The sequence below is a fragment of the Populus nigra genome, chromosome 5 (assembly GCF_951802175.1).
Source record: "Populus nigra chromosome 5, ddPopNigr1.1, whole genome shotgun sequence".
NCBI lineage: Eukaryota > Viridiplantae > Streptophyta > Magnoliopsida > Malpighiales > Salicaceae > Populus > Populus nigra.
Genome location: NC_084856.1, coordinates 20,652,321 through 20,674,744, shown reverse-complemented (window position 1 = coordinate 20,674,744; position 22,424 = coordinate 20,652,321). Strand labels below are relative to the sequence as shown.

General features: G+C 35.7%; 4 protein-coding genes across 6 annotated transcripts; 1 reads left to right on the top strand and 3 right to left on the bottom strand.

Moving 5' to 3' along the window:
• Positions 1–1,041: 1,041 nt before the first annotated feature.
• Positions 1,042–5,213, bottom strand: LOC133693137 (uncharacterized). The gene is made up of 9 exons (XM_062114274.1): positions 4,916–5,213; positions 4,498–4,562; positions 3,381–3,429; positions 2,570–2,664; positions 2,339–2,424; positions 2,192–2,251; positions 1,986–2,067; positions 1,722–1,835; positions 1,042–1,466 (listed from the first exon to the last, which is right to left on the bottom strand). The coding sequence occupies exons 1-9, from the start codon at positions 5,100–5,102 to the stop codon at positions 1,296–1,298; spliced, it is 909 nt and encodes a 302-aa protein (XP_061970258.1). The 5' UTR covers positions 5,103–5,213; the 3' UTR covers positions 1,042–1,295.
• A 1,568-nt stretch (positions 5,214–6,781) lies between these two features.
• Positions 6,782–14,030, top strand: LOC133693519 (multisubstrate pseudouridine synthase 7). Its single transcript, XM_062114743.1, has 20 exons — positions 6,782–7,010; positions 7,192–7,270; positions 7,382–7,603; positions 7,878–8,092; positions 8,843–8,915; positions 9,208–9,264; positions 9,630–9,709; positions 9,795–9,857; positions 10,009–10,096; positions 10,247–10,350; positions 10,477–10,579; positions 10,846–10,919; positions 11,476–11,540; positions 11,688–11,866; positions 12,113–12,180; positions 12,293–12,353; positions 12,691–12,728; positions 12,837–12,905; positions 13,018–13,357; positions 13,665–14,030. The coding sequence occupies exons 1-20, from the start codon at positions 6,919–6,921 to the stop codon at positions 13,692–13,694; spliced, it is 2,100 nt and encodes a 699-aa protein (XP_061970727.1). The 5' UTR covers positions 6,782–6,918; the 3' UTR covers positions 13,695–14,030.
• Positions 14,031–14,116: 86 nt separating this feature from the next.
• Positions 14,117–16,021, bottom strand: LOC133693521 (protein IQ-DOMAIN 19-like). The gene is made up of 4 exons (XM_062114747.1): positions 15,508–16,021; positions 15,224–15,424; positions 14,414–15,001; positions 14,117–14,312 (listed from the first exon to the last, which is right to left on the bottom strand). Exons 1-4 carry the CDS (start codon positions 15,871–15,873, stop codon positions 14,292–14,294), a joined length of 1,176 nt encoding a protein of 391 aa, XP_061970731.1. The 5' UTR covers positions 15,874–16,021; the 3' UTR covers positions 14,117–14,291.
• A 729-nt stretch (positions 16,022–16,750) lies between these two features.
• Positions 16,751–22,404, bottom strand: LOC133693520 (serine/threonine-protein kinase Nek2). 3 transcript variants are annotated; one of them, XM_062114745.1, is made up of 15 exons: positions 22,226–22,404; positions 21,782–21,893; positions 21,568–21,634; positions 21,098–21,163; positions 20,325–20,371; positions 20,164–20,209; positions 19,907–19,987; positions 19,774–19,816; positions 19,640–19,689; positions 19,459–19,540; positions 19,314–19,363; positions 18,895–18,968; positions 18,741–18,792; positions 17,906–18,352; positions 16,751–17,767 (listed from the first exon to the last, which is right to left on the bottom strand). In XM_062114745.1, the coding sequence occupies exons 1-15, from the start codon at positions 22,233–22,235 to the stop codon at positions 17,096–17,098; spliced, it is 1,899 nt and encodes a 632-aa protein (XP_061970729.1). In that variant the 5' UTR covers positions 22,236–22,404; the 3' UTR covers positions 16,751–17,095. The 3 variants fall into 3 exon arrangements, with proteins under 3 accessions (XP_061970729.1, XP_061970728.1, XP_061970730.1); XM_062114744.1 differs by lacking the exon at positions 22,226–22,404 and having other exon boundaries at positions 21,782–22,134; XM_062114746.1 differs by lacking the exons at positions 20,325–20,371; positions 21,568–21,634; positions 21,782–21,893; positions 22,226–22,404 and having other exon boundaries at positions 21,098–21,121.
• Positions 22,405–22,424: the final 20 nt, after the last annotated feature.

Genomic DNA, 22,424 nt, shown 5'->3' with positions numbered 1-22,424 from the left:
TAAAAATTATTTTAAAGAGAAAAAACAAATATAAAAAGAAGATAAAATATAAAATTTATTATTCATAAAAAATAATAAGAATATTTATATTTGTCTATATTAATTGTATTTTTTTAAAATGAACCTTTACTGTAATTTTTTTATTAACTGTGTATGTGTGGTATTGTGGTGTATAGTAATTTTCATTTAAAAATATATTAAATTATTTTTTTATTTTTAATATTAACACGGTTAAAATTATTAAAAAACACTTAAAAAGTACCAATTTGATATTGTTTTTATATTAAATATACTTTTGAAACATACCCAAACACAAATTAAAACGCAACACCAAACAACCTTTAAATTACTAAAATTATATAAATTAATTAACATATTTTTTAAAAAAAATAAAATGAAGGAATAATAAGGTGGTTTGAGTAATATAGGCATATAGCCTTGACTAGAAGGTGCAAAAAACTATTCGGAATTTGCCTTAATCAGAGAAATTGGCCAGGGGGAATCCATAAACTCCAGCCTTTTTTGGGTTGCCCGATAGCATTCCTTCCCATCTCCACATTCCCCCTTCGTGCTGAATATCCAAAAGTATCTTCTGTGCATCCTAACGAGATACGGTAAGTTATTTGGTTTTATCAAACATGTTTTTTATTTTAAATTATAATAAAAATTTAAGTTTGAAAAAAACTACAAAAACTATGATAATACCAAACACAAGCTATACTTGTACTCCCGTGAATCCCAAGCAAGATCACACCATGTATATTGTACATGGTAGAATGAAAACCCTTGGAATCACATGCATCCAAGAATTCATATATTGAATTCGCAAGGATAAGAAGTTGGCTGTAATAACCGCAGCTGCAACTTTAACATGTCTAAATGACGACATCCAGACTTTACGCATTCCATAAATTTGGCGTCCATGACAGACGCAGAACGGATGGCGAATCTCTGGCCCTATAAAACTGAGCAATCGAAACAATGAAGGCAGCGAAATAAGAGGGAAACAGGAAGTGTATAAAATCTAAATTAGGCAAGAGAGGATAAAAGCCTTGTAACTTTCCTAGTCTGTGAAACTGAGCATTCCAAATAATTCATCAAATCCTCATGTCAAGGACTCAGCAAAGAAAAAAAATCAAGGAAAGAGATAACACACGGAGATCATTAGTATAATGCATTTAAATTATACGAATCTGCAGTGTTTGTAAATTTTAGCTTTTGGTCTAGGTTACTGAGGGCCACTTCAGATCTTGGAATATGGGGAAACAAAGAAGATCTTCAAAAATAGCAACCAGTTATGACGAAACTTTCAAGCTTTTAAAAGCTGAAGTAAGCACAGCAAGTTTGCCCGAAGCTCTCTGCTTGTACTCTTTCTCCAAAGCTGCAGTTGCCAAAGATTGCAAGTCTGGACAGTCCTTGTCTTCCTTGTTTCGTCCTTTTGAAAATTGTGCAATGGCTGACGTGCACTGGATAACAAGAATAATAAATTCCTTGTTAGTCACACAGTTTAGAAACCATGTCAAAGGCAGAAAACAGAAAACAGAGACTCCTAATGATAATAAAGCTAGCACATGGCTTATATAAACATCTGAGGAAGGTGAAAATAGAACCTAATAAAAAAATTTCAATGCCAGCATCACCTAATACATGTAACTACATTCTGAAGCAAAATATTTGTGCATGCGTGCACACACATTAAGGAAGAGGATGAGGTAGCTCACCAAACAAATACCAAAAAGCGCCCTGGTATTCTTGCCTCCAGTCAAATCTATGGTGGAAGAATAATATTTCCTTGCTGTCTGAAGGTTTTCGAGTCCACCAAGAGTGTAAAGCACCTGTTGATTCAGGAAAGCAAAGGCAATTTAGTGCTCATCATAAAAGAAGTCGTTATATGAATTGATCTGTTGCTAATCTTGCGAAAATGCTAAATGATAGATTGGAACTGTAGGTGGAGATGATATAACCAAAATAAAGAAGTTACTCACATCAGCATATGCTAAATGAAAGAGTGGAACCGTAGGTTGAGATAATATGAGCTCCTCATAGCAGAAAGCTGCTTGCTTGTACCTGATTTATCAAGGCAGAAACAGGGCTTAAGCTACTGATAAATAATACAGCAGCAACACGGTGGTAGTCATTTGGTAGACAGTAGCTTTCCTAACATATAATATGAAAAAGGAAAATTCCTCACATTTGCAAGGAGACATATATCTCAGCAAGTTCTCTCCAGGCATCATGATCAGCCATAAATCTAACGAAAGCAAAGAGGAAAAAAAAAATTCAGTCCCATGTTATACTAATATAATCAAAACTGCAAGAGAGGAGGTTTGTGCCTCACGTTTCTAGATACTTATTGAGCCATTCGATTGCCCCTGACAAATTGCCTTGTGCCTTTGCCAAAGCTACCCTTCTCTTGTGTACTACCTACATAAGAAAAATGAAAGTAGCTTGATTTTTAACATCAGTTTTTGTTAATTAACAACAATTATAATTCACAGTTGAGAAAGACAGTAAAATGAGGCTTTACAAGGAATTTTAATTTTGAGAAAACTTGGATACAAAAATTTACCTGATCAAAAGGATTGTCCTCTAAAAGGCTTGAGTATGCCTTTTCAGCCTCTCCCCAAGAACCCTTTGCTTCAAGTAACAGTGCCTCGAGCCTGCCTGTGATTTGTGTGAAAACAGAAAACCATGCCACACATGTTAATATTCAAGTAAAAACATTCCTTAAGATTACTGTTGAAAAACAAAAGAAGGAAATATTCATATTATTAAATTTAAATCAGCCAAACATGGCAAAGCCCACCAATAAAAATTTATAAATATAACAGCCTGAACCAAAAGTAATTGAAGTATATAAGATCTTTTGGCCCTAATCAGCAACACAGGCCACTTCAACTAAAGGACAATAAGCATCAAAAGATAACACCAGCGAAAGGTCACCCCCCCTTCCTAATCCCACACTATGCAAATCTTATATAAGGACCTCTATCATTTGAACCAAAAACAAATCCAGCCCGCTCCATTTCTCAACTCTTGAGCAAACACCTAAAGCCACAAGAAGGAATGTGTGTGGTCATGGTATTAACATTTAGATATCATATTTGAAGTCCAGTGCCTCATTATCCACACTATCACTAAAGAAAAAACAAGCTGCCACCTCACCTTATAGAGCAATTTAAAAATGAGGATGTGATCTTCGAATTTCTTAATGCAGAGCTATTAAATGGTAGGAAAATTGCCTGGTAGGGTTATGCATTGCATGCAATTGAACAATCATGAACAAAAAGAAGGCCAAAATTCATCATTAGTTCCCATGCACACTAATAAACACACTGAAGCACACTTTAATGGTTGGTCATATGGTATTTTTAACTTACCAACTCTTTTGCTCTCTGGAAATTTCTTCCGCAACACATTTACACAGTCCTGCAAAAGATTGCAGATTTAAAATTGCATCAACTTCAAAACAGAGAATCTCATACCACCCAACTACAGTAACCAACAAATGCATATGAGTTGAGTCAAATAAGCTCAAATACACCTATGGATGTAAGACTCAAGTATATAACAGTTGTCTTGAAAGGCAATGCACAAAAGAGAGAAGAAAGAAAACATAAAGAAAAAACAAGAGATACGAATGAAGTTTCAAGGATAGATAGCCTTGGCAGCAATATGTACAAAAATCTCTCTTTACTCAATTTACCCCAACATTCTAAATTAGAATGTTCAGAAAAATAAAATCTATTATGATGAAGTTTCAATTTGATTAGAAAAAAATTAGCATGCCCCATAGTCAAGTAAGAAATTAGACAGTTGAGGAAAGGCAAACATCAATAATAAAAAACTCGGGAGCAAGATAATTTGATGAATAATGTGATACAAATGAACATTCTAAGCACATTTTGTTATGGGACAAGGGATAAGAAAGAATAGAAGCAAAGATAAAGTCTAAAATAATAAAAATAAATAAATACATAAAATCATTCTGGAACCAAATAAATACCAACTGCGAGCCGACATTCAGAAAATCACATATCACCAAACTAAATCTATTGCCAGCATGAAATATCAATTAAATCACAGGTGAACAACGATTTGTGCAAAATACACTTCACAAGCAATCAGAACACAGGGTTTCATGCTATACTTAATGTCAAAAGAACTAAGAAGTATGGTGGGGCATACATATGAATTTTATTTCTTTGAACTAATGACATCTCAAGGAATGAGGACATATCATCTAAATGAACAACCAGCATCATTTGCGATAGCTTCTACTAGGTGCCTAGGCGAGATTATAAACTATAAGAACAATAAAAGGTGTGAGACAAGTCTCAGATGTTAAAAATCCATATATGACAAATATATTAACTATTCTTGATCTACATAAATTAGTTCTTTAATGATGAGTAGAAACATCTGCTAAAGCACCTAAAGTGACAGATTTGAAACTCAAATCCAAAAAACATTGAGCTGCAATGAAACGACTGTTACCTTTGCAACCTCAAGGGATTGACAGTCCATAGCAGCAATTGCAACCTCTTCATATAGAGTCCATTCTAAACAATAAATCAGTATAAGAATATAATCGAGTCAAGTAATTCATAAAAAAGGGAGCTTAAATCATCGAAACAGCCAGCACAAAGTGTGTGTCAGCAATCCATAACCAACTAATATCAAGTTTCAAGACCTCAGATCTCAATTATTCAACAAAGAAACAAAAAAGTTCATAACTGACTAACCAAATTACATAATCACATTAGTTCTTACTCAAACCCAATTCAAATCAAGCTCCAAACTTTCAAACCCGGAAACAAAACTGAATCCAAAAGACTCAAAATCTACCATAATTGAGCAAAGCCCGGATGAGAAAATCAATAAAACAACCAATCGAAAGAGAGAAAGTACACACCTTCAGAACCAAGACTAGATCTTTTCTTGGAATCATTCAGGATCGATAAACCGTGCTTTAACACCTTGTCAGAACGCCTAACTTTGAGCTTTCTAACCAAGCAGAGATACTCCCATGCTCCTCCTCCTCCATTGTCCACTTGACTCTCCAATCTATTCAATTCTGTCTCTTCTGATTTGGTCACCATATCTGCTTTCCTTCTCTCTCTGTTTGCGTTTCTATGTGGGAGAGAGTTTGAGGACTCTGTTTCTTAGCCGGCTATTTTTTGGATCTGCGATTACTAACGATTTTGTTTTAAGGCACCGTTGACGCATTGGTTAAACGATTTGTTATTTTTTAATATTTTTTTGTTTTAAATTAAAAAAATATATTTTTATCGTTTTTTGATATATTATTATTAAAATTAATTTTAAAAAAATATTATTTTAATATATTTATAATCAAAAAATAATTTAAAAAGCAACATCTACCACTTTCTCAAACATTTTCTAAAACATGTTTGGAAACCTTAATTTAAACCCATAATATAACTTTATTATCAATTAAATTGTCTTTTGATTTTATCTATATTATCAAATATATATATATAAATAACATTTGTTGAATAGGTGATTTGCGCTACATTGCAAGCCAGGTAAAATTTTTCCTTACATGAAAGAAAAATGTTAAGTTGATGCTAGTGTTTTTAAATAAGTATAAAAAATATGAGATTTGGATTATTAGCTTAACCTATTATAGTAAACTCGATTAATTTAATAATATAAATTTAAAAAAGATGTTATAAATAATCTAGACAAAAAAAGATAATAATTAATCATATTTAAGATGAGATAAAAGAAAATTATGTTAGAAACCTACCATCGCTCGGCCACAAAAAAATAGTTTATTGAGATGGTTCAAGCGCCATTGCAAAAGGTTTCATGTTTGTATTAAAAGAGATCATATAAACATTTTGAGAAACAAATCAAAAGGCAAACTAATCAAAACATCATGAGATTAGCATTTCATGTTTATAATTAATAATTTAATTTTAAAAAAACTAAATTGAATAAAGAATCATAAATAAAAAGACATAAGATAACTCGGGTTATTATAGCTTATTAAGATGGTTCATACATAACTGCGAAAAGGCTTTATGTCAACACCAATAGAGGTTGCATGCACCGTCAGAGTAACGAATTGGAAAACAAACAAAACAAAATATTATAAAAATAAACATCTTATACTTATATTTAATAATTTAATTTAAAAATAATTTTTTTTAAAAAAACTAAATTTAACAGAGAAAAATAGAAAAAAAATAACACAACTTATATCATTGTCAAAATTAGTGAAAAAATCATATACAAAGCAAATAAAAATAACTAATGGAATCCAATCTTAAATTAAATAAATTATGTATATATAATGTTAATTCGACATTAACATTTGATTGACTATGAAAATGAATAAATGCTAAAAAAAAAAATAGATGAATAATAATAGAATATTGTCATTTTTTTTTGAAATTTTTGCTAGTAATGTTCTTATTGTTTTTACCTTTTCATTTATTTTCTTTTTGTGTTCGATTTTTATTTATATTGGTTGTGTTTAAAATTAATTATTATTTTTCAATTATTTATCTTTATATTTCACAGAGGATTATGATTTTAAAGAAATTGTAAATGTGTGTTTCACAATGCAGTTCATCATACTTTTAAAAATGTTTTTAACTACAAATTATTAAAAAATATATATTTTTTAATATTATTACATAAAAAATATATAAAAAACATTAATTTACCACTTTTTTAAACAAAGAACAATTTAAAAATTATTTTTGAAAAACGCAAGTTATATCCACTGAAAACACCTGCAGCTGCTCAAACAAGTTCTAAAACCCTACAAAGGGCAAAGGGCAAAGGGCAAAGGGCAACCAACCAGACTTTCAACCTCCAGAGTTCCAGTTCCAGTTCCAGTTCCAATCACTGCTTGTTCTTGTTTTTTTAATCAAAACTCTGACAATGGAAACATCAAAAGCCATGGAAGAATCAGACGTTGGCATCCTTTGTTACATCTCTCAACTCCCTGGTTTTCGTGGCATCCTCAAACAAAGGCAAGTGATTCCTCAAATTCCACAACCCCATAAACACACTATCAATGTACAAGTCTTAATTCGCACACATATATTGCACTTAATTTCAACCGGGCCCTTCTAAATTTGAATCTTTTTAGCATTTTTAATGAAAAAGGAACAAATTTCGATGCTTTGTGTTATTTTTTTTGGTGTTTTCCAGGTATGCTGATTTTATTGTAAATGAAGTTGATACTGATGGAAATGTGGTTCACTTGACCTGTTTGGAGCCTCCTCCTCAGGTGGGTTTGTTACTTTCCGTTGGGTTTCTTTGTAGAGTTTGTACTCTGAATTTTTTGGGCATGTCTTTAAAAGGTTTTTAGTGTTGAAGTTTGTCCCTTTTCTTGGTTCAGATGGTGGAGGAAACTCAGGAGTGTGAGGCAAAGGTATCTGATGAGAAAATGAGTGAAAGTAAGAGTTATGAAGCTGAAATTGAATTGTTTAGATCTCTTGCTGGTGATTCTGACGCTGAAAAGTTGGAAAGTTTGATAAGTCAAGTTGACTCTCGTACTGAAAGTGAAGATAGCGTTCCACATATCGTGCTTTCACCGGATTCTGATAAAACACATCGAACGGTTAGTTTTCAATTTGAAAAATTACTTTCCGTATGTTCATGGCTTGGCATGTGCAGTTAGTTGTGGTCCTTGTTGAAATAAATTTGATCGTTAAGTTAGGTGGATATTTTTTTTAGCTGGATGTTTTCAAGCCAAGAATCTAACTAGAATGAGTCGATCTTAATTTGGTTTTAGATGCCAAAAGCAAGAGCCTGTGAAAGAGGATGCTTGGCCTGCTTTAGTCTGGTCTCGTGCATTTCTGTTGTTAGATTATTGCTACTTTGAATTTTTTCAGGCAGTGCATAATTTCTTCAAGCAGAACTTCAAGTTCCTTGTCACTGACACCACCGACGGACCAGATGCTTCATCAAAATGTATTCGTGTAAGATTAGATTCTGGAGGGCATAAGAACAATGGCAGAAATTCTAAGAAACGGAAAGAAAGAGGTGAAAAACCCTTTGATAGCAGAGGTTCAAGTAATTGGCCAGAACATCTCAGCAAGTTTCTTAGGTAGTGGGTATATGAGGCGGTTTGATATGCTATTTATACAGAAGTTTAATGCCTTCTTGTTATATTCCTATAGTTATCATGCCAGTAAACCTTACCTAAAGGTTTCAACCATTCACTAATCAAGGAGACCATCCATCACTGTTTAAACACATGTTGAATGTAGCAACCTTAATTTCATCCATTCATGATGGATTCATTGGATTGGGAGGGATATTGTAGTAAAATAAGAAAGTGAAAGCTGACATTAACTGATGTATCTGACAACAAAGATATGGTAGAGATTATGAATTTCTGGTCCCATATGCATTTCCATAATATGAACCATCCAAAGAGTATATAGCTTATACTAGAATATGTGAATCAGTTATTAGAAAAATGATGCCTGCACTCAAAATCTAAATAATGTCTTCTTGTCTTTCAACATATGCATTTTTCACATGCAAGTGACAAATTTACCAGGCTTTCTCCTAATCCTTTATAACAGTTGCAGTGGAAGTAGTTGCAATACAGCTTATCTTTCAATAAGTATACTCCCATGTGTCAGCTTGGATGTAAAGCAAGAAATGTATCTTGTAGCTATATGATAAAAGTGACAGATTATGGGTTCAAATGTGCAACTTTCTTTTTCTCATGAACACTTTCCAGTTTGCAATGTTGCTTCTTCTTCTTCTTCTTCTTCTTTTTTTATGGGAGTTCTTTTTAATTTGTATTGAACAACTCCTGAAAGGCACCGTGAATAAAAAATTTCAGGTTTCATCTTTACAAGGAGAACAAGGATACACAGGAGGCCTTAGGAATCATAGGAAAGATGCTTGGTATTCAGGTATAGCTTGTTAGAATTGTTGAAGGTGACTTATTTTGGTTCACATGTTGCGACATGGGAATGATAGAAAGTTACTGTGAATTGATCAGTGCAGTGCTAAAGTAGCAGTAGTGGAAGAGAGAAATTTATTTCCATATCAATCTTTTTCCAACTTTTTTATATGGGAATGATTTGAGTTGTACACCGCACCCATTTCTCCCTATCTGAATTGTTGATGTGCATGATATATTCAAAATGCTCTTATCATGCTTGAATAATGTTCTACCTTTTGATTGATAGCTTTGTTTGACAGTCTAAATCATTTGGTTTTGCGGGTACAAAGGATAAGCGTGCTGTCTCAACTCAAAGAGTAAGCCATTTTACTATCACTAAATCTGCTGCTATTGAGTACTCCCTTTATGGTTTTTTTTATCTACAAAAATCATTTGGTCCTACCTGCACTCTATTGCTCACTTTGGATATTAATTAAATGGAATTCTATGCAATTGTAAAGTAAGTTCTCCTCAACTGAGATGTATGGGTGGGGTATGGGCATTTCATGGTATGCTTATTGTTTGTACGTGATTATGCTGTATATGTATCTGTGCAGACAACTCTACTTCGTCTGTGTTTGTGTCTGTGGTGTTATTTTGCTGGGGCATATGCTAATTTACCCTGTTTTTTGAGTCCACATGGAGAAGATATTTCAGAGAGAAAGTCATTTTTTGCTTCCAGGTTACTGTTTTCAAGCAACAAGCAAGTAGACTAGCTGCTCTTAATGACAGGTTGATTGGTATCAAAGTGGGTGACTTCTGGTAAGCTCTAACTTCATTTTTTTTTGTTTTTTCGCCCAATATGTTGTGTGACCCTTTTATGAGTTGGAGTTGCATTATTCTTCAGCCATGTCAAAGAAGGACTTCTTCTTGGGAAGCTCCTGGGAAATCGATTCACAGTCACTCTACGGTGAGAGTGCTTTCCCACACACAAAATCCTGTTTTGTTTTATTGGATGCTGAAAATATTGTTCAATTCATCAAAGAAAAAAGTCATTCATGATTCCATTCACTTTTCAATCTCTCGTGATTTGGACTCACAACTTTTACAAATGTCCTTAGAGGGGTCATTGCAGATTCTGAAGACACCATCAAGGCAGCAGCAGATTCCTTAGGAAGGCATGGGTTCATCAACTACTTTGGTTTACAGGTACTTCCCTGATGATTTCCTTCAGCTGCCCGCAAAGTTGTTGGCTGACAGTAGTTGCTGACCTTCAACAATTGCAATACTTAGTATATCTTATGTGCATACATTAGTGTCCAATGATTGGACTTATATGCTAGATTGTGTTCTTTTCAGCGTTTTGGAACTGGTTCTGTGCCAACACATCTTATTGGAGCCGCACTGCTCCGAGGAGAGTGGAAAACTGCTGTAAGCATGATCCTTGATCCAAGAGAAGGAGATATCCTTTTATTATTTCCATGTTTGTACCATTAACTCCATTGGGTTGTTTCATTGCAATCTAAAACATTATCAAGGCAACTTTTAGTATGAACTGCTGTTTTCCTTGACTAAGACCTTTAAATACAAAGAGATGTGATAAGGAAGGCAAGGGAATATTATAAGGAAAGTAATGATATTGAAGGGACCCTAAGGCAATTACCTCGCCATCTGGTTGCTGAAAGGGCCGTAGTAAGTTGTCCACTGTCCCTTCTGTGTAATTTTTCTTTATCTGATGCCCTGCTAGTATTCAGTGATTCCATGAAAAATGTTGCGGTAAATTTTTAATCTTTAACACGTGATACTTTCCCCTATTTATTTGTATCATCTATTTACTAGCTATGTTGTTGATGGCCCTGCATCTGTCAAGAGATTTGCACCAGATGCAATAGAAGCATGATTACTTCTTTTCTTCTCTCACATTTCACAATAAAAATTTTACTTTTAATATCATGCAGCTTCAGTGTTTGAAGAAATGTCCTGGCGACTACTTGCAGGCCATGAAAGCCATACCTAGGACTTTGAGAATGATGTAAGTGATTATTAACCAATATTAGAATGTAATCTCCTTACGTTCTTGTAAATAGACGGCCTGTTAGAAAGAATTAGCAGAGGCAGTCTATGTTTTATGCTTACATAAGTACTCTCTGAAAGAATCGTTGACACATCACATACATCACCGCAGTAGAACATCTGATAAAAAAATTTGAGTTTGCATCTACACAATCTGATTGCTCATGAATGCTCCATTACATGGAAATTATTTCAATATTTGATGCATTGTTGCCTTGAAAGGACATTATCTAGTATGCAGAAAGACAGCACACTGCCCTCACAAAATTGGTACAACAGGGATGTCTTATATGTATGTAGCATGCAAGTGCTTAGGATCTTATGAGATAATGTGAAACCTAATATCAGTATTTTAGAAAACATTGTTTTTGAATGGAAAAACCATGTTTTCTACGAGTCATCTTAATAAGAGATTATAGAGTAGCATGTCTTACTGGAAAATAGTGCTGTGACCTTTTAGCTTTCTGGGCTTGATTTCAAGATTTATATTAATGTCTCTTGTCACTATTGTTTAGGTATGTGCACGGCTACCAAAGCTATTTGTGGAACCATGCAGCAAGTGAGAGAGTGCAAAAATATGGTATACTCTCGTATTTTCTGAAGCTATTTTTCTGCATTCCTTTGTGTGCATATCAAAAAAATCATATGATTTGAATGCCACCTTCATTATTGTCAAAGAGGTATTGCAACTATTCACCTAATTTGTTATTGTCTCTCCTTGTGTCAGGATTTGACCAAGTTGTTCTGGGGGACTTGGTGTATTGTAAAGGGGATGATACTGAAAAGGAGACAGTTGGAGTTAATTCTGAATGTAACGATGACAACTGTGATGATACATATGATTGTAGTCATTTAGATGAAACCTCAGGAACTGATCTTCTGGAAAGGAAAAATACACTTGTTAAGGTCAGCTCTTATATTATAGCTATAGTACTAATCTTTTTGCTATTTTTAGCAAACATGTGGCACTGTGTGCCCTTAGGAACATCTCTACTGGATCATCCATAGTTGTCCATCATATATGTTGACATTGAATGTTAATATTGTGATAGTGCTTTCTGATGTTCATCTGATGTATAACCCACTGGTAAACCATTATCCTATTTTGTTTAATTTAAGTAGAGTTTTAGATGCCTACCTATCTTCTGGCAGGTGGTAACTGTTGAAGATATGTCAACTGGAAATTATACTGTTGATGATGTTGTCCTTCCTATGCCCGGGTAAGAGAGAGCCGTCATAGTCTTAATGATGAACTACTATGGACAAATCATTTAAGAATTGTCCTTTTTTCTTTCTTTCTTATTCAACATTGTAATCTTGTTCTTCTGGCAGATCTAGGGTAATTTTTCCAACAAATGAAATTGCCAAAGTTTATCATGATTTGGCAAAGAAGGTTTGTTATACCTCAGTACATGTTATCTACTTCTTTATGACACAATTGGTTTTTGGATATTTTGGTGCTTGTGAGAATAAAGTTGCATTTAAACATATCAGAAAGATAAGCATGCATATTCCAGGTCTCTGTCAGGTTAAGGTTAGAACAAACCCCTGGCAAAGCCTTGAGCAGGTTAAAATTTTCATCATGGTCTTAAATTATCATTTCTCAGCAAAGAGGCAAAAACCCAAGATCTCTCAATGCAAGCAGACTCCTGAATATATCACTCTTTGCACTCCAAGTTAGGGGAGTAGACTACATTGTTTTTGATGATTGTCTTATTTGTTTTGATCAGGATGCTATCAATTTGACCGAAAGCGTTCATCGTGTCAAGTAGGTTACCTAACCTAATCTCTCTCTCTCTCTCTCTCTCTCTCTCTCTCTCTCTCTATCCATGTTCACTTTATTCTGATTGGTTGTGTGTGTTTGTGCTCTTTGCAGGGAATTTTCCATAACCAGTATGACCGGAAGTTATAGGCGTGTTTTTCAGAAGCCACTGGACTTTGAATGGTTCGCCTTTTTCCTTTTGTTTTTTATAACATTGAGCTCTTTGGTCTTGAGTCTAAAGTCTAGCTATCTGGATAGTGCTGCAAATAAATCATTTACTTTCTTTTCATTCCAGGGAATTACTTACATATAATGACAGCAATAAACCATTGGCAGAGACAGATCTGGATAAAATTTCCAAGACTGGATCATCAAACATAATAAAACAAGAGGAACAAGGGAAGGGAGACGAGGACAACGATTTATCTGATTGCACAAAACTACCAGTGTGCTCCCGAAATAGTATAGCTCTATCATCTGACACTAATGAGGAGAGTGAGAGAGAAGTTGAGTCAGAACAAGTCTCTGGCTCTAATTGGCAGGAAACCCAGATGGCTCTCAAGTTAAGCCTCACCCTTCCAGCTTCATGCTATGCAACAATGGCCATAAGAGAGCTGCTGAAAACATCAACATCTGTATGTACTTCTAAAAATTTTCTTCTTTAATGTGTTACTGGGATTCCCAGTCTAAAGGAGCCCCACCCCTCCTCCACAGACACCCTGGACTTGCCCAAAAAAAATAAACGGATATATTTCTCCAGCTTAAACTGTAATCACAAAAAAAATTATCATCAATTGAACTTTTAGACCCAAATAAGGGTGACAGCCCGAAAATCCTTTACTAAAACAATCATATTGTGTTTTTAGCTGTCATAGTTTCCTTCTGTTTTTCAAGCTGCAGGTATGTGCATGCCACCTTACTAACTAATCGCTATATTTGCAGGTTGCATACCACAAAACATTGAACCAGTGAGCACATCACTGCTCAAAAGATATGTACTTTCCAGGGAGCAGAAGTAACTAATTTATGAGAGCAAACAATTTTTAGTTGAGCTTTTAACTTATTCCTGAACAGCACAGGTTTAGTGACCAAACGACCCACCTATCTTGTTGATGTTATGCCTCTTGTCAAGTCACCATGAAGTTCATAAGCATTTTGTCTAGAGACTCGATGTTCACGCAGGTTAGATAGCAGACAGTGAAACCACCCAGCTCGTTGCTCCTGTTGTTTATTTTCCTTGGGTTGTGATTCATTGTTGGTACAGGAAATATAACGAACAAGATTTTACTGCCTTGCCTTTTCTGGTAATTTGTGTTCGTAGCTTAATAGTAATGAAATTATGGTTTCTCTAATATAGAAGATCATGCGTTGTTTTTCCCTGAAGAAAAACCAAGTAAATTCAAATAATTTATTTTTGTCAAGTATTCATGGGTGAGCTAAAAGCTCCGGTAGTTTGATACTGAATGCATGAATTTACAACAATCAACGCTTTTACTATGATAACATCATAGCAACTAACTTGTATGATGGTTCCATCTGTAGTTGGTATCGTGGGCATCGAATGAACTTTTAGTAGATATTCAGATGGGGCTGCAATAAGAAGAATAAAGGATTAAACAACCAAAAAAATTTAAGAGGATAAGTAAATCTCAAATGTTAGATATTGACATGAACCTCAACTGCTAACTCACCTCATATGTGACAAGAACTTTGCTGTAGTTGGAATGGCAAGTGCTGGTTGTGATGTTGGCATCATATTTGTTATCTTTTGACCTTGTTGGTTGATAGAGTTTTGTAAACCATTGGTCTTGGTTTTCATGAGCCATGTGTTTTGAGTGCGAAGATGAACATTGTGACTGAGCATCTTGGTGGACAAGCAATCCATCCATAGAAGTACTTTGCTTGTTTTTAACTCTGATGCTTTGTTTAGGCCGCTGTTTCGGTTCACTCTGTGACCTGAATTTACCTTTGGAAGATTCTGTGTCAGCCATGTAGTTTGGTAGGATTGAAAATTGATTAGAAAGAGTGTTGGCATAGTCTGGTGTCTCGTAAGTGAAAGAGGCTCTTCCTGGGGTTCTGGAAGGTGGTGAACATATTGAGGGACTGTTCTGTGATGTGAAGCAGAACTCCTTGTATTGATGTTCTTGCCTAGAGATTTGTAGTTCCCCGGAGTAGAATCTGGGAACCTCGCTCTCTATTCTGTCTATTAATGGATGATTGATGTAGCCACCTCTGCTCGAAATTCCCCGTACTTCATGAAAATTAACATCAACTGCCTCCTGTGTGTGAATTAAAGTTAGCATCATAAATTTCGTGTTGAGGATTAGATTGCATGTTTTTCATTAGCCTTGATGGTACAGCAAGGTATTGTATCATGCTAATGTTGACGGAACTTAGAGCTATGGAGAATTCTCTGATTTTGAAATTAGCTGGCCATATAGTTCATTCTTGAAAAGATACTGTGATTTGTAAAGTACTGCAGATAAAAATGGACTACTTACTCTGTGTCTTGATGATCTGCTTTTCACGGAAATTTGTGATTCCCTGGCCATCTGAGCTCTCTGACAACGAGTTCGTGCTTGTATTGTCATAAGTGTATGCATTCGCTGAAGAGTAGCAGCTGTTTGTTTCCTCACCTGGTGACCCCTTACTAATGCTTGTAACTTGACTAATCCCCTTAACGCACACAAAGCTTTCCTGGCCTGAAAAATGGAGCAATTGATATACATGTCTGATCCATGAAGGTTGGTTAAAAATTAAGTTGAAAGGAAGTTTGTATGAATACCAGGTAAGAACGAAAGACAGCTTGAATCCTGGTGGCAGCTGCATCTTCTACTGCCTTTCTTATTCTATTTGCTGCACGTGTTTGTGAGACAATTGTTTTAATAGCTTCAGTGGCTGGCAATGCAAATGATGATCTATGAGCTAAATATGGGGTGGTGATGACGGAGTCAAGAGATCTACGACCCTTGCAGACTCTCTCTTTCTTCGCAGATTTGCCAAAGCTCCATCTCCTCTTAATAGTTGGATTCGAAGGTACAATTGCAGTTGTTGTATCTTTCTCTGCATAGAAAGAGATATCTTTCTTCTTGCACTTCTCCTCCTTTTTTCCTAGAAAGAAATTAATCATCCACCTGCTTGCCTTTCCCATTGTTTCGTATCACCCCATCTAAGATCTTACTTCAAATCATATATAACAGTCACTGGAGAAAATGATGAGCAACTATATGATTGCAAAGTAAAGAGTTGAACCTGTCTTAAACTTTCCAATTACTTGAGCACAAGGACACGGTCCTTATTTATACACCATTATAATGATGCTGATGTTTGTTGACTCATGCATGCATGTTGTATCTATGTATACATCTTCTTCGACCTGACACCGGTCAAGTGGATTTGTACTCGTGTCATATTTTATTGGCTAAGGCCTGCAGAAGTTTCCCTGATCAAGCCATTTGCCACACTCCAAAAGGTTAACGGTAAAGATTCGACGTCCTTGATGGAGCTTTCACGCCTGCTCAAACTTGTGTCTTTTATAGGGCTAGTTTATCCTCAGTCTTTGGTGCTGTTCCGCAAAATGTGATTGGTTAAGAAAGGGTGGCGGGGGTGGGGTTAAGTACTTAACTGGACACTGATCTTTTCTGCTGCTGCAAAAACAGGTAGATAGGCAAGTAGAACATTGCATTGCATTTTCTTTTATCCTTGTATTTTCCTCTCCTTTCCCTTGAACCCAAGTTTCTTGCAGTTTTTTGAGGAAACGCGGTGGTGTTAGCAAAAACAAGTGGTCATTAACACAGCATTTATATTTGATTCTTATTTATTAATATCTGGAAGACAATGCTTAACAATCTGATTGAACTTGTAACATTTAACCTAGTGCTAAGATGGGCGACAGCTATGAAGTTCGAAATGTGCCCTGGATTAGAACTGAAACCCTAAGAAACTTCAATTTACAGCATTAGCCTCCATACATTTCCCAGAACACCAGCCTTATCAACCACAGCAGCATTGTGAATTTTCCCAGGATAGAAAGAGAATATGGTAGATCAAAATAACCGTTGGAAATTTACATGAGGAAGCAGGGAAGTGATTAGGATAAACACATCTAATTCACTACAGTTTTAGCCATGGATCTATTGAGTACCGAGTACAGGAACACAGCCTCGTTACTGCTGTTCATTTGCAAAAATAGGAAATTTTAGTCTCTGACGTATAGCAGGCTACACGGGGCATCTCAATTGGCTTAAAATTTTTACAACCTAAAAAATACCCTGCCCAAATATCTAGTGCCTATCCCATTAATAATTGGCGAAAAGTCGATAGATTGAACTCTAAAAATAGTCGCAGCATGGTACAAATGGAAACGGTCACTATCAATCTTCCGGTTTGGCAGTGTTCTCCTTGAAGCTCTTTGTCAGCCATATGGCAGTTTCCCTGGGGGAAACCTTTCCAGGTCCAAATGGCTTTAGTAGCACCCCGAGCTCATCATACCTTGCGTCTTGCAGTAATCTTGCACTGAATTCTAACAAACCTTCAAGAGCTTCAGCACGCTGCTGGAATGATGAGGTGTCAAACCTGCGCCTCCTCATGTCTGATGAGGTGCGGCTTGATGCCCCAGCAGTTGCATTTTGGTTGGAGGAGTTGCTTCCATTTTCTTCATCTACCTGAAACATGCCATGTTCAATTCCTTGCCATGCCTCAGTGAAATTAGGCTTGGCAGAGGTTCTATCACTGATCTGAACTGTGCATTTGTCCTTTGTGATTGAGCGGTCACCATGATGCAAGGAGTTGGATGACCCTTGTGCTGAAGTTGATGAAGTTCTGCGAAAAGGGAGGAACGGTTCTTCATATGAAGCCAACGGGAATTCAGCTATCCTGTCAATTCGAGGAGCATTGACAGAAACATCTGGAGATTTTATCTGGAGAAGGATGCTATTATTAGTCCCGCGAGCAGAATTTTGTATCGCGGTTCTTGATGGCAATGGCAAAGATGTTCTGCGAGTTGTTAGGTTGGATTTTTTTGTTGGTGTACGAGTAACAGGAAGCTGGAAAGATAATTGAAGGACGTGAGAACCAAATTTAAAACTACTGGAAGTTACTGTTCAAAAGCTCTGCATATGTGTGTGCTGTGTGCCTGTGAGTGAGTGAGAGAGAGAGAGAGAGAGAGAGATTCATAAGCTTACAGATTCACGTTTTTTTACAGGCTCTGTCCGTCTCCTAGTAGTGACAGATGCTTTGGTGGGTGCAGGTTTTGTAGTCTTGGCAATATTTGAAGGTTTTGAAGTAATTGATCTACAAATGACTGTTCCTTCATGGCTGCTCTCGATGGATGAATCTGATAAACTTCGATTCAAATAACTTGGTGTATCATGTATTCCTTCAGTAGAAGACACAGAATCTTGCTCTGCTGCAGATATACTTGGATTTAATGCCCTATCATTACTTAGTGAATATCTCTTCTCCCTGTGAGCTTTGAGAGGATTATCTTCTGGCACTAAAAATTTTGTTTTCTTCATGTAATGGGGTTCAGGCCATTGGAAAGGTAATGTATTCTGTCTAGGGCTGTTCATCTTAAGATGAATCTTAAGGACATAAGGCTGAAGATGCGGATGCCTGAGCAGCTCTGCAGCCTGCCACAGAGAATAATTTGAATGAGAACAGAACACATTACTATGCCAGCCCAAATGAAAATGCTCAAATTTCCTTCTATTGCAATGGTTGGTCTATTGACAATTAGGAGATGCCAAATTGTATCACAAAATGTATGGCTGTCATGTACAAACTGGAGGCTTTTTCGTTGGTTTCATTCCTTCAAGTTTCACAGTGGAATTTACTTCTACAGCAGACCTTGAAACAGTTCGCAACTCTTTGGAAGTGCAGAGGAAACTTCAAAGCAAGAAAAAAAAAAGAATACGAAGAGAATTTTATGCATCATCTTTATGGTGGCCTATAATCATGCATTCTACCAGATTGACATATAATGTTAGATGCAGCTTAAAGGAGATCGATCACACATACACCGGGTCTCAGCTCAGGATTCTTTCGCAGCATGCTTTTAACAAGTCCCCGGCTAGAAACATGAACAGGAACGTGATTAGAGGATCAAATAATAAAATCCAGCATCTTAAATATGAAGACTGGCAACATTAGGAAAGCAAAATGACAGACTTACAAGGCACCGGAATATTTAGTTGGAAGTGGAGCCACTATTGACTTGTTTATTTTGTTAATCAGTGCTTGCATATCCTGCTCAACAGATTAAAAATAAATTTCAAACAGAGAAATGAACAAAAAATCAAAGCAAAAAATACAGGAGATAGCTCAAACTCAAACTGCAGGCCAAAATGACTAATGCAGTGGAACTCATATAGTTACCAATTAACATGGCTTTCATAATTAGCATGACGCTGTAATGTTATATCCTTCTGACCGGGCAATAATTTTTAAGGATGGTAATTCCTTCTTCCTGGGCTGTAGTTTTACGTGTATGCATGATTATGCTATGTATCTTGGAGTCCTAGTTCAATGTTGATAAATGCATGAGAATGGTTGAATTTCTGACAAGTATAGAAACAGGATCAGAAAACTTACAAATGCTTTAAATGCAGGCTTAAGAGAGGTCATTTCATATATACAGCAACCTGGAGATAAATTTTGCGAAGTGTAAGCAGTTATGCCATTTAATAGCTGAAAGAGCAATCAAGAACGACTTCTGCATGCACATTACACAATTTACCTAAAGACCAAATATCTGACTTGGAGCCATAAGGTATGTCAGCAAGAAGCTCAGGACACATATAGCTGGGCGTTCCCACAACCTGAACATATAAAAGCAATTCTCACCGATGATAAATCACATACAAGGAAACAGAGTTAAAATTAGAAGATTAACACAGCTCATGGGCCACATTACTTACAGAGGAAGCAAGGTCATCCGAAGTTAATATTTTGGCAAGTCCAAAATCACCTGCACCAGGGTTGATTGTCAGTTGTTCAGAAAAAGTACACTCTCTTACATTGAAAATCAGAAGGTAATAATCAGATCACTTACCAAGACGGATGTCTTGCCCTTTAGTCAAGAAGATATTGGAGCACTGAACAAATCAATGAGGCATTATTAGTAAAATGCATTTTCTGATATTAGCACAACTTTGAATTTGAGTGCACAAAATACATGCCCTAACCTTGACATCACGATGAAGAATATGGTTCATATGCAAGTAATCAAGGGCCATGAGAAGTTGAACGAGCCACTTACAGAGCTTCTGAAACATTCAATAACAAAGAGTCAGTTGCCAGTTGCAAAAAGATCCTCTGAATTGAAAACTTGATTTTTCAAGAAAATAATTTATATGAAAAGGTTGTAATATGAAAACTACATTTCTGGAAAAGATAAGGGCTTCCCAAACAAAAAGAAAGGAAGGATCAAGAAAGAACCAACCTCTTCTGGGAAAGGCACACCATTAGCTTTCTTTATAGCTCCGGCCCTGTAACACAAGGAGAAAGCATGCCACGCATGGCCGCGATTATTTTAGGCTTCAAGTGAAAGTATATTAAAGCACAGTTCCAGAGATCTTAGTTCCAGAAAGAGTGAAAACTTACATGTCTCCTCCTTCACAATAACCTATAATAATGCACACATAGCAACCCTGACTCGAAAGCATCAAAATGAACCAATATTAGACTATTTATACAAAATTTTCAACTGCTTGTATTCTTAGGCTTATCCATAGATAACTATAACATTTTTTATTAACCTAGCTGAATGACTTAGAAACCCTATCTTAGCTCAAAAAAACATGACCTTGTCCCAATTACGAGGAGAAGGCTTTGAATATTGAAAGTAGAATGAAGTAGTATTATGAAAAAGTAGTATATCTTTTGCAATATAGCAGAAAAAGTGAAGCTTTTGCCAGAATAAATCAAGCAAATTGAACCTTTGTAATGTAAAATGTAACTTTATATGCAGAATTGACTAAAACAGGAGGCAAAAACATGCTGAGTTTCAGGTGATGTCAATGGTGTATGTTAATGATATAAAGCACCCCATGAGGCTAATTTTCTTGTGTTTACTATTAAGGTTTAAGGATACCAACCAGATGGGGAAAAAGAATTTTAGGCATGCAACAAGTTTAAGGCATGTCCATGAAATGTAGTACAGACTAATGGGACATGACCATATCAGATTGCAAAAGCTGCAATCTATAGGAGTTAAGTTACGAAATGAGGTTTTCAAAACCTCACAGAAAATGTGGAACATTAAACAACAAGAATCTCCAAATGAAAAATTAACATCCAACCATGTAAAACCATGAGAGATCAAGAGACAAAGAAGAAAAGGCAAAGACTAGTAAATATCAACAGGTACAATATACCTTTTCTACCCAGGAATCCTTGTACTCTACAATAAATGGATTTCGTATTCTAGAAATGAGCTCTTTCTGCATAAAAGAGAAAAGGGGTTAGACTTGAAGATCCAGTATAATCTACTGAAGGTGCAAGCTGTAGCGCAACCAACTCTGGATGTATAGTACATTACTCTTGGCTAAATTACAAATCTGCCCTTTGAGGGGCATTAACATGCAAAGCTAGTGAATTCAGGGCCTTGGTTAACAGTGTTATGTTGATGTTCTTTGGATACGCAAAAAGCCATCAGAAACATTCATTTTTTTCTTTTCTTCCTCAGAACTTATTAGCAAATTTTAAATTGTATGAAACATGTCAAAGCATAACATAACATTGGCGAAAGAGAAACAAAGGAGGTTTACAAACATAAACAGAGGTGATGTCATATATGGTGTTAGATGATATGATGGATCATGCTGCCATAGTTGAAAAAAATGACCTCTTGATGTGCAGATCGACGTGACCTGTCAGTCTGCCTCGCAAGCCTGATCTTTTTCAACACATACCTTAAATTGACATAACAAAAGATCAGAAATGAAAACAAAACCAATCACCCGAGTATATGGTATTGCATACAATTTATTGTCCTAATGATAGGGTTCTACAGCAAATGAAGAGATGTACGTAGAGCAGAGTGTTAGTTTCATTCTCACTTCTTTTTTTCATGTTTATGCTTCACAAGAAGAGCAGAACCAAAAGAACCCTTCCCTATTTGCTCTAATACTTCATACTGCTCCATCTGAGATATCGAAATGACTTGCTTCTCTGGATACAGACAAAAAGAAATCACCAATGCCATCAAGAGAATGCACAAAGGTAATAACAAGAGGAAACTACAGTCTGTAAAGTTGCTCAATACATGCATATACTATAAGATAGAAAATAAATCTTCAATAACAAAGAAAGGAACTGCAGGAAAATGAAATCATGTCAATTCAAGAACTAAAAAAATAAAGTAACAAGGGAGGCCCTTGAAAGCCAAGATATACAGGATTTATATGAGCATTCTCTCAACAAAAAAGGAGAAAATAGGCAACTCCCAATTCAAAATGAAAGAAAAGGTCCTTAATTATCAAAGAAAACTACTTTATAGTAACCTGTAAACATTGCATCATCTCTCTCTAGATTTGGAGCGAGATGATGGCAAAACAACCTAAGGTTTTAGGTAAACGGTAAGAAAATCATCCAAGAATTGCAGAAATGAGGAAAAAAAAACATTTAATGGTCTGTCTATTGGCCATCAAAAAGTAGAGCAAAAGAAGGGAAATAACATGCTGAATATTCTTGGGTTTTGTT

Bases quoted from the DNA above. Each gene is read 5' to 3' on its own strand.
- LOC133693137 (XM_062114274.1), bottom strand. From the start codon at position 5,102: ATGGTGACCAAATCAGAAGAGACAGAATTGAATAGATTGGAGAGTCAA. The intron at 2,665-3,380 runs GTAAGTTAAAAA...CACAAATCACAG, and splicing joins TCCAGAGAGCAAAAGAGTTG to GCAGGCTCGAGGCACTGTTA. The intron at 2,252-2,338 runs GTGAGGCACAAA...TGCTTTCGTTAG, and splicing joins CTCAATAAGTATCTAGAAAC to ATTTATGGCTGATCATGATG.
- LOC133693521 (XM_062114747.1), bottom strand. From the start codon at position 15,873: ATGGGAAAGGCAAGCAGGTGGATGATTAATTTCTTTCTAGGAAAAAAG. The intron at 15,002-15,223 runs GTAAGTAGTCCA...ATTCACACACAG, and splicing joins GCAGATCATCAAGACACAGA to GAGGCAGTTGATGTTAATTT. The intron at 14,313-14,413 runs GTGAGTTAGCAG...TTCTTATTGCAG, and splicing joins AAGTTCTTGTCACATATGAG to CCCCATCTGAATATCTACTA.
- LOC133693519 (XM_062114743.1), top strand. From the start codon at position 6,919: ATGGAAACATCAAAAGCCATGGAAGAATCAGACGTTGGCATCCTTTGT. The intron at 8,093-8,842 runs GTAGTGGGTATA...AAAAAATTTCAG, and splicing joins CATCTCAGCAAGTTTCTTAG to GTTTCATCTTTACAAGGAGA. The intron at 11,867-12,112 runs GTCAGCTCTTAT...ATCTTCTGGCAG, and splicing joins GGAAAAATACACTTGTTAAG to GTGGTAACTGTTGAAGATAT.
- LOC133693520 (XM_062114744.1), bottom strand. From the start codon at position 21,993: ATGCATGTATTGAGCAACTTTACAGACTGTAGTTTCCTCTTGTTATTA. The intron at 21,164-21,567 runs GTCATTTTTTTC...TCTTTTATGCAG, and splicing joins GTCGATCTGCACATCAAGAG to AAAGAGCTCATTTCTAGAAT. The intron at 19,817-19,906 runs GTTAGGGCATGT...TGATTTGTTCAG, and splicing joins TTCTTCATCGTGATGTCAAG to TGCTCCAATATCTTCTTGAC.